The sequence below is a fragment of the Trachurus trachurus genome (genome assembly GCF_905171665.1).
Source record: "Trachurus trachurus genome assembly, chromosome: 9".
Lineage (NCBI taxonomy): Eukaryota > Metazoa > Chordata > Actinopteri > Carangiformes > Carangidae > Trachurus > Trachurus trachurus.
This window is the reverse complement of record NC_139895.1, coordinates 15,145,609-15,155,995: the sequence shown is the minus strand read 5'-3', so window position 1 is coordinate 15,155,995 and position 10,387 is coordinate 15,145,609. Positions and strand designations below refer to the sequence as shown.

The following is a 10,387-nucleotide window of genomic DNA, read 5'->3' as shown; positions in this document are numbered from 1 at the left end:
GGTAAAAGTCCAGAACCAGGTCCAGGTCCAGTCAGAGTCTGGATCCCGTCAGAAGCTGCATCCTGAATCCTGAAAAATCTCTGACTTTCTGAATCTGAAAGACTCTCAACCTGAGCAACACAACGCTTCATGAATGGATAAGCGCAGAGGATTCATCATGATGGATTTCACTGTAGCTATGTACAGTATGTGCACTGACAGCAGCCACTCTCGTGCTGTAGACAAACACTGCCCTCTGCTGGTCACTTCCTGTACAACATGCTGTCGCTCAACCTCACTGTCATCTAGGAACAGTGAAGACAGTCAGGTCCAAGCAAATAACAATAAATAAATAGATAAATAAATATTATATTGTTGGTGGCTGAAGCCGTGACTGAAAATAGTTATCTTAGATCCTCATCTGGAAGCCAATCAAAAAAAACACCTACTTCCTGAAGTTTGATGATGAAATTATCCAGGTAGCTGGCGCTAGGAAAAAATGAATATGTTTGTCTAACAAACACTACCCCCCTCTTTCCTAATAAACACATGCGTTCATTGAAATGTTCTTGTTCATTTGCAGACAAATGAAGGTTTTCTTTTTACCATTACGTTTCCTATGGCTGTCATCCATCTTCGTCAGAAACTGGTGACGCTTCTGATGAAGACAGGTGACAGCCTTTGAAACATGTAAAGGTAAAAGAAAACCTTATTTTGTCTTTGATAAATGAACATTTGATAATCCCAAAGACATAATGAAAACGTTTCAGTACATGAATACATTGGTAACATGACTGGACAGACTGTCACTGTAGTTGATTTTTAAAACTGAACTGGGATTTTTCTGACATCAGTATCAGCTTGTTCAGAAACTTCCTCTCAGGTTTGGAAACTGTCAGCCAACAGTATTTTCTGGTGTTTCACGTGTTTCTCTTTATATGAATGTCATAACAAAAACAGTTTGTCAGATATTTGTGGAGGTGGATGTCTCAGCTTGTCCCTCCTCAGCCTGTCTCTACAACCCTACCTCCATATTTGGGTGTTTTGGCTCAAGTAAACTTAAAAAAAAAACTTTAAAAGTCCATTATTGTCCTTATGGAAATGTGTGCTGCACAGCAGCTCCGCACATTTCCTCTCATCGCAATTCATACATTAAAAAGAGAATTTGGTTTACAACAGATTGATAAAGTAACTGTCAAGGCATGTAAAACGTCTCAGGGATCCTGTAGCGTGTGAGTGTGTGTGCATATGTGGTGGTGGGTCAGCGCAGCGAGTACCTGATGGGACAGCAGAAAGTTGTCAGGGTGTATCCCCTCCGTCTTCCTCGTGTCTTTCACAGTCACAGGAAATGCTGCCTGAGGTCTGGACTCTGGTGGATCAGGACTCTGACTGGTCTGATTGTTGGATTTCACACCCACAGCTCTTGCTGTTGTGGTTAGAAAGGTGCTGGTCTCTGGTCTGTGATGAGTCTGACAGCTCCTGTGGTTCAGTCCTGGGCTCAGACAGATGTGGTGGTTGCTCTAGCAGCTCTGATTGTTGCTCTGCTTGGACGTCGGACTGTAACGTTTGATCTATTTGTTGAGACTTGTTGAGGCTTTGAGTCTTTGAAGGGTCCTGTGGTTGCTTTGATGGGATGCTGGACTCTGGTTGATGTGACGACTGGCAGTCTGAGTCTCTGTGCAGCTGTCTCTGTAGCTCCTCTGCACTGTGAGCTAGCATGATGCTGACCTTCCTCTGGTGGGCCAACTCCTCCTCCTTATCGTTCAGCTACAGCAGGAAACACCAAGTCAGAGCATTAGTTCCATCAAGTCCGCCAACAATCATCAGGACACAGCAGTGAGTAAAATTATAGATCATGAGCCCCTGACTGAAGATGCATGAATTTCTTCAAATTTGGCATAAATGTGCACTAGGAATCACAGAAGAACAGGTTTGATTCTGGTCACCGCACCCTGTAACTCCTCTTATAAACAACCAAGATCATCCCCATTAATGTTCCCAATTAGTACAACTGATTGTGGGACCTGTGACTGTGGGACCCAGGAGGCAGTGGGATACACTGAAACTTTGTGATCAATTTGCTGAGGCTAACAGGAGGAGACTCAAGCAGAAGCAGGGGAAGATTTGCCATCATGTATAGCAATTTAGCCCCTTGGAGGTAAGGAACTAGTTAATTTAAAGAGGAACTATGCAGGATTGTTTAGCTTAAAGCAGATATCAGCTTCACGGCCGTTTCGGCTAATGCTGCGTTCAAGGCAGGCTTTTGAAACCGTAAGTTACAGCTTCAAGTCACAACTACGACTTGGTAGCGTTCCAGGTAACCCGTAGCTCGTGTTTTTACCATCCTGTTGTCTGTGAAAGTTCCCTATAACGGCCACTCGTAACTTCCGACCCGTGAACTCGTACCAGATCGAACTGGTATGACTTCACAGGAAGGAAAAACACAAAGTACGAGTTTCTTTGAACGCACCATGAGTTAGCAGCCCCCGCCCTTGTCAGGCATCAATTGGTCCTCGTGCTACGTCACCACATTCACGCGCATCCCTTGGCTGCACACACAGCCCTTCATGCCGTTCTCTCTCCTCATTGGATAACACTTGTATCCCACAAGGAAAATTTTCTCCTCGGGTTACAGCAGAGCAGAGTGACGGAGAGACTCGTGTTTAGGCTGAAATACTTCATGTAAGTGATTGCTGACGGAAAATAGGACTATTTAGGACTTATATTAACAAAAACATTCCACTGATATCTGCTTTAACTATGCTACATTTTAATTTATTTAAACAGCTTTGGAGTAATTGTGATGGTTTCATAAATGACATGTAAATTGTTAAGAGGGAGAATAGAGAGGCTCTCTGCCAAACCACGTGGAGTCTCTTAGCTGAAAAACAACTTTGAAAGATCGGGGCCCCGGTGTCCCAGCTCTCGTCTCTGCGGCACGACGACACAAACCCGCCCTGTGACCTGCAATCTTTTGTTTATCACAGATAAGACGACACAGATCTAACATCTTATATGATATATAACGTCATGCACCGTTCTACTGACTGATTTCTCGCCAGCTTCGTTGTAAACAAACGCACATGGCCAGGAGGAGGGTTGGCAAAACAGCGTAAAAGCAACCGGACTGTTAATCTGTCCAGACTTTAGTCCATATCACTGCTCTTTTATTGCATTTACACAATCAGCAGACCAAACTGATCCATTGAAAGGCTCATGACCCAAACACAATAAACACTCATTAGAGGATACAGACCACCTCGGGCCATGATCCTGCAGTTAAGCGAGCAGCTACGACCAGATGTGGTAACAACAGGCTCAGGTAGGATTATTGAAGTGAGTCAGGATGTGCTTCTGTGATACCAAACTGAGGAAAATAAAACATCTGGCGTCCATGTTGCACCTGCAGATATCTAGACTACAGGTCTGTAGGTGTTACGAGTTACTGACCAAGTCCAGCAGTCTGTAGAGCGTTTCCAGAAGATCATCAGGCATCTTCAAGTCCAGACTGGAAGGCAGCAACCCTTTCAGTCTCTGGCTGACATTCATTAAAGGAGTCTTGTTAGCACCTGGGAGGAAAAGACAGATGCTTGTCAGATGGGGATAGTGAAGGAACTCAAATCAAGGATTACTTGCAGCTTCAAAGACATTTTTAAAACAACGCTACTTCCTATAGTACCTATAGTATACGCACGTTTAAGAAACTCTATCCAAGAAAAAGCTCACCTGAGTCCCTCCTGTGTTTTACTTCAGTGACATGTCTCCATCATCCTTTCACATGTAGTGAAAGTGTTACTGTTCTGTACACCAGAATGCATTTATAAATGCTATGTCATTTTAAAAACAACCTCAGTGATATCATAATAAGTCTGTGACTGAATTGCCTTGTTGTGCCTTTTTCTTTTCCATCAGAAACTTAGCAAATCAGTTAAAGCTAAAAATACACATTCATTCAAATGATACTGAAGTGGAGGTGATATGTCTCCTTACATCTGATGTCAGGACAGGGTTCTGTTTCATAAAGGATCTAAAGTTTATGTTTATCGTGTAATTGACTGCCCTCTAGTGGCAGCAGCGAGGTGTTGTCTCTTGACCACAGCCGTCTGATCTCCAGGTTCTCGCACCATTCAACTCAGGACTGGCTACAGGAGCCGCTGGATAAATGATGTGATGTAACAGACTCACCTTCACCCTTGCAGTGATGTGATTTCAGGATGTTGGCCTCAGCCAGCAGCAGGAAGTGTTCACTCCGTTTCCTCAGCTGCTGCTCGAAGGCGATACGAAAAGCATCCGCAACCATCATTGCCTCCTCTCTCCTGGACCGCTGAGCATCAAGCTAGAGAGAAACACACACATCTTAACATTAGATTTGTGCAACAGAATCGTCTCAAAAGTGTTCCTGTCCCTGATTTACTGTGTTTCACATAAATCTCACTTTTAGAAAGAGACATCAAATGTCTTCTTTTCTTCAAAACTACATACACCATATATATTGGCTTGTGGAGTCACAAGCCCAAAGGCAAGAAGTCACAAGAAAGACTTGCTTCTTGGCACTGACATGGGTTAATATTAATTAAAGATGACAGAAATACATTTAGTCCTTTTGCACGCAGATCAGAAAACAACATTGTTATTAACATCAGATCAGGTCTGAGTTAGTAGTGTTTTTTTGTGGTTCACCTCCTGTTGCAGCTGGACGAGCTGTCTCCTGCTGGCAGCAGCAGTTCGACTGCATGGACACGCTTCTGCAGCTCCAAGACAATGACAGGCCCCTAACACTGCAAGCTACAGAACACAACAAAGACCAGAAAAAAAAAGCTTTTTAATCAACGCCCCTGTACAAGTACAAGTTATAAATATATTTAGAAACACTCAATATTAATGTGAGAAATAAAGAAGAGTAAAGTAAAGTTTATTTATTCGGCACCTATCGCAGAGTCACAAGGTGCTGTACAGGTTATAATGCAAATATATGGTCAAGACATGTCATTACTCAAGCTGACATATTTTATTTGCACAGCTTTTGATACATTAATGATAAAGACTGAACATTCATTCATAACTAAATGTGGAGCAGGAGAAACATGTGTGAAGCACCACAGAGGCCCACCACACCACAGTGATTGAAAATAGTTCTTGAACATGTCCAAGGCTTTTAAAAAAGTCAAATAATTGTTTTAAAATTACATAATTTCATCAAAATTGTACAGCAGAAGTAGGCTACTGGCAGAGACAGAGGATGAACAACATGGATGTGCTTTGACATCACAGTGTGTGAGGTTAGTGACCTGAATGGTCCTCATTCCTGACCTGACTGCACACATTCCTCCTCTCTCTCACTTTCTGTAATGTTCAGTCTCTCACCTCCAGGACACTTGCATCTCTCTCTGGGCTGTAGTGCGGTTTGGTTCCTTGGTAAGTTCTCTGCTCCTTCACATTTAACATAGAAAGAAGCTCCACACACTGCCGACTCAGAGCTGCAAACACACACACACACACACACACACAGATGACTCAGACCACAGGATGCATTTTAAAATACTGGGGGGGGGGGGGGGGGGGGGTTTGTTAACTCAGATTCACTTCACTTCACAAGTGGAGATGATACACACAGACATGTTTAGGTCACTCCATGTTGCATCTACATTATTCAGCATTTACCATGATTCTCTGCACGGAGCTGCTGGAACTCACTCTCTCTGTCCTGCAGGTTGTCAGTCAGGATTTTGTTCTCACTCACAATGCTGAAAAACAACAATAAGCTTTAAATACCAACCAGGTGAAAATCCCACAGTCAGGGGTGAATGTGGAGTGAATCTGACCTGTTGTGTTTCTGCTCCCAGGACTGCTCAGACTTATTCATCTGGACCTGCGTGAAGCTGAGCTCCCACTGCAAACTGTTCACCTCCTGCAGGAGACAGAAACTCAGAGGGTCACTGAAGTTCACATTCAGTATTCAGATCGGGACTAATTGGTATTAAGAAGGAAATATTCCCTGGACTGTTGACACAAGGCAGGTCGGCTCCGCGGATTCAGGTCCAGTTGTTTACTGTATATATGAGCTAGCATACACAGCGTCATGTGAGGGAGAGGGAGAGTATCGCCTGAAGCAATGAAGCAATGGAACAACAACTACTCTGGCTCCAGCTGAAAGAGGTTCAGCATCGAGGCAAAGCTTTTACAGGAGGCTATACTGTATTTCACTCACTGCTGATGCTGGGTAGTAAATCTACACCATTTAACCCATGTCACTATCACCAAACAAAGTGAAGAGTTCATGTTGTAGGTCAGATATCACCTATCAATCAGTTTGATTCTGACCTCTTTGTCATTATTAATGCCTCATTTTTTCAGTTAACCTACAGACATATGGCAAAGACTTTCTAACTTTAGCCTTAAGCTACACTTAGGCTAATTAATGTTAGCCAGCTGATAGCACAGCCACTTTCATTTCCAGTGTTAGCCTGTCTTTTCATTACCAATGGAAAACAAACACTTGTGCAGTGAGACAATGGAGGATTAGTTGTTTTAGAGATAGTTTTGGCATTAATATATAAATGTAGCAAGTACATTTTGATATTGTATTAGCATCAAACAGTTACCTGATTTGTTTTGCTGCTTTTTTTGACCTGTTGCGTCACTGAATAATATTAAAATCTATGTTTGCCAAAGTCTCCGTAATTGTAGGCTTATTAGCAGTGCTGGAAAATAATCAGTACTAGGGTACCGTAATCAAGTACAATTTTATACACTTCAGTATTTCTACTCTTGCTCTTTTGCTAATGACATCACATTCATTTGCCAGCTTTAGGTAAACAAGATACCTGTTCACTAAAGCCCTGCATGTGCTATACTGTTTGTTTTTTTAACCTTGAATAGAAAGTTGACCCTCTGATCATCACTGTATAATTCAAACTAAAGAAAGGTATCTTTATACAACCACTTCTTGTACCTGACCGTTTGTCTTTGATAAACAGGTAAGAAGCAATTAGTTAGTGACTGTTAAGCAGGGACCTGCTGAAGCATGTGAAAGCAAACAAACCAAGCCCTTGTTTGAGCAGGCTGCACTGACTGGAGCAACAGACGACAGAGAAGCAGTTACCTTCTCCAGAGCTTTGGCCCTCTCCTCACTCTTCTGCAGCAGACTTTGAGTGTGAATCGTGGCTTTGTCCAGGATGGCCTGTGTGAGGAAGAGACACGTTCAATCAGTGGTCGACGAAGCAAAGACTTTAATCACTTTATATAATATTAATATAGGCTACAGGATATGACACTGTTGTCATTCTGACTCAACATGAATATGAGGTCATTAAAGTGCCCATATTAACAATGCCACGTCAACCAGATGATCATGTGGTGTCTGTATGTTTAACTGAGCCCAAACTGATGACAATTTTCTGTCCTTGTGACAGACAATAAAGTTTTTTGAATTGAATTGAATTGAATTGAAGATATCATATGATCAAATGCTCAAGAACATCTTAACAGATTAACTGATTGCTCTAACAAACTACTATTAAAACACATCAGTGAACTCTATAAACTATTATATATACTGTAAGCTTTTTTTGAAAAATGGTCACCAAAGAAAGACAAACTTGCGATTGGTTGTGTAAGACACAGCACTTCAGCATGCGTTGACCTACCTTTCCCTGTAGGATCTTCATTGCTTCGTATTTGCCTTCAAAGTAACGATGTGCCACCTCCAGCTCGCAGCATAACATGTCTATCGCCTGTCAACACAGCAGAGGCCTCGGTCACACTCTGCGAGGATTTCACTGGACAAACATCTACACACAGTTGTTGTGTTTGACTCTTCCTACCTCACTTGCTTCCTGCAGTCTGTCTCTGAGCTCCTCTTTGGACAGGTCATCCAGGGAGCCTACTGATTCAGAGAGAGACTCATGCATTAGAAGTCATACAGGGGGGACAAGATGTGTATAGCTTTTTGTTTGTGAGAGGCATCTGGAGCTTTATACAGTCACAATACAGCAGGGACAAAGGGACTCGTTATAGGATGTTCTTCGCATTAGTGCGGGAAAACACCCTTAGCAAGAGCCATCTCTGACTGAACACTGTTACTTTAGCTGTGATTGAAGATGAAGGACAAATTGAAGTTGGGAAAATTATGGAAAAAGATAAGTAAGAGTGTATTCAGACATGTTCCTCGTGGTTTATTAGAAGAACCTTTAGCAGTGAATGATTGCAGCCTCCAGACTTTTTGGGTCTGGCACAAGACACATTGCACAACTGGATTTGTGGATTTTCTGCTGTTACTCTCCAAATCGGTCACATCAGCAGACAGATGTTCAGGTCTCTCTCTTGTGTCCCAACAGCTTGATGCTGCCTCCACCACGCTGCCAGTCTATACCTCCCCTACATTCACCAGCTGCTCTCTTACTGACTGAGTGTGTTTGCTGCAGGTCACTTGGAGCCTTTTCTCTGACAGCAGCTGCTGCTGGAAATGATGAGACTGAACCTAAACATTATACATGATGAAAAACCAAAACTATGAGCTGTAGCTGCTAAAATGCTCAATGAGTCGACTCTGTGATTTGTGCATCACAACATGTAGTACACAGAGAGGAGTTAGGGTGCATGCAGAAAATGATCTGATCATGAAGACTATTTCATTTATGGAAACCATCTGTCAGTTATTAAAAAAGTAATGAATTTGAAAAACTATTTTATAGAAACATGTCAGCCCAAACTGTATTACATTACTTTTCTATTACAGAGTATTATATCTTAACATCATGTTGTGAACAAAAATAAAATATCCCTTTAATGATAGGAGTCTTACCGCATCGTGGCAGCGTCCATCTTGCTCTCTGCTGCGTGTCTGTAGTCTTCAGTCCAGGGATCGAGACCAGCTCTCCCGCCTGGCTGCTGCGTCTGAACAGGGTCTCAGAGAGACCGGTGAAGCTTTGGCTTCTCTTTCCGCTGGAGAGGGGTGCTGTTCTGACTCCCATCCCGTCACCCAGGTCTCCATCCACCATGTCATCGTCCAGGCTGCAGGCCTCGCTGACCTCTGGCGTCTGAACCAGGTCAGACATCACCTGGATTAGTTAAACCTGTCAAATCAACCAACATATTGATGTGATTTCAAATCAGTACGATTAATCTAAAACATGTATTTTCATGTCAACATCTGGAGCTATAGCATGAGATGATGCAAGTCACCCTCCATCACAGATTTTAAACATTGGGACGTTTTTTTTGTGGTTTAATTAGACCAGTGTGGACGGGACTGTTTCATTGTCATATAGCCTAAAACTTTGTTAAAATCTAATTCATTGATTTATATTAAGTTCCTTTGTTGTATTTTAAATAGTTGTCACCTTCTTCAGCTACACACAGATCAAGCTCCATTCAAATCATGTGCATAGTCCTTTCTTGTTAACATTTCTATGTTTTCCATATTCTGTGTTATGTAGGCCTATACAACATCTATTGCACGTCTGCACATCCTAGGTGAGGGATCCCTCCTCTGTTGCTGTCCTGGAGTTTTTCCTCAGGCGATGTGAGGGTCTAAGGGCAGAGGATGTTGCTGTGATGCCATGTAAAGCCCTTTGAGACAAACTGTTTGTAAAAACGGGCTATACAAATAAAATTGCCTTGCCTTGCTTTATGACGCAAAATACTCCACCCAAAAATTCATCATCCTAAATTTGGCTGTGATAGCCTACCTAATATCCTGTGATGACAGGATATTAGGCCTATAGGCTCCAGTGTTATTAGATTGTGTAGTTTAATCAGTTTGTCTCCTACAACAGTCTATAACCTAGGCTACTTTTCATGTTTCTTACGTTTATCATGTTTTGGTTTTGTTGACCAAATTATTTAAAATACCAACTATCAATGAGTTAGAGGGTTTATTGACCTGTAAAAAGCCGATTTGAAACCGTTCATTTCACTGAACATTTTCACAACATTTGTCAAATTATTTAAAAGAAAAGATTTATATTTCAGTTAAAACATCCAGCTGTGCTGTCGTATTGATTATTGATCACTAGCTACAATACCCTGTTGATGATCTAGATGAGGAAAGACTAAATGAATGATTAGCCTAAATATAGCAGTTATGTTAAGACGTGATGAAACAACGCCAACTTGAATAGAAATAACCCAAAAACTAATTAAAAGCGCTATTATTGCTCTTTAATGTAAAGTGGTTGTTTCCACTTCCTCTTACCGGCAGCTCTGAACTGATACACCTGTTCCTCGGTCCTCTCCGGTTTCCACCGACACCGACGAAAACAAAAGTTATTTAACTAAACTTTAACCACTAAAGTCTGAACTAAATAACTTCTATCTCGTGTTAATGTTTCTAATTAATCCGCTCAGAGTTGAGAAACACGCTCTGCTCCACCGGTCCAGCCGCGTACATCCTGAAGTCCTGTCGTCA

At 42.0% G+C, this 10,387-nt stretch overlaps 1 protein-coding gene across 1 annotated transcript; it reads right to left on the bottom strand.

The window, feature by feature from the left end:
* Positions 1–1,356: 1,356 nt before the first annotated feature.
* Positions 1,357–9,035, bottom strand: ccdc125 (coiled-coil domain containing 125; the record flags this gene model as incomplete). The annotated part of the gene is made up of 11 exons (XM_083978547.1): positions 1,357–1,746; positions 3,430–3,548; positions 4,165–4,315; positions 4,660–4,764; positions 5,344–5,456; positions 5,641–5,723; positions 5,802–5,887; positions 7,082–7,159; positions 7,626–7,712; positions 7,803–7,861; positions 8,783–9,035. The coding sequence occupies 11 exons, from the start codon at positions 9,033–9,035 to the stop codon at positions 1,357–1,359; spliced, it is 1,524 nt and encodes a 507-aa protein (XP_083834673.1).
* Between the last annotated feature and the right edge of the window lie 1,352 nt (positions 9,036–10,387).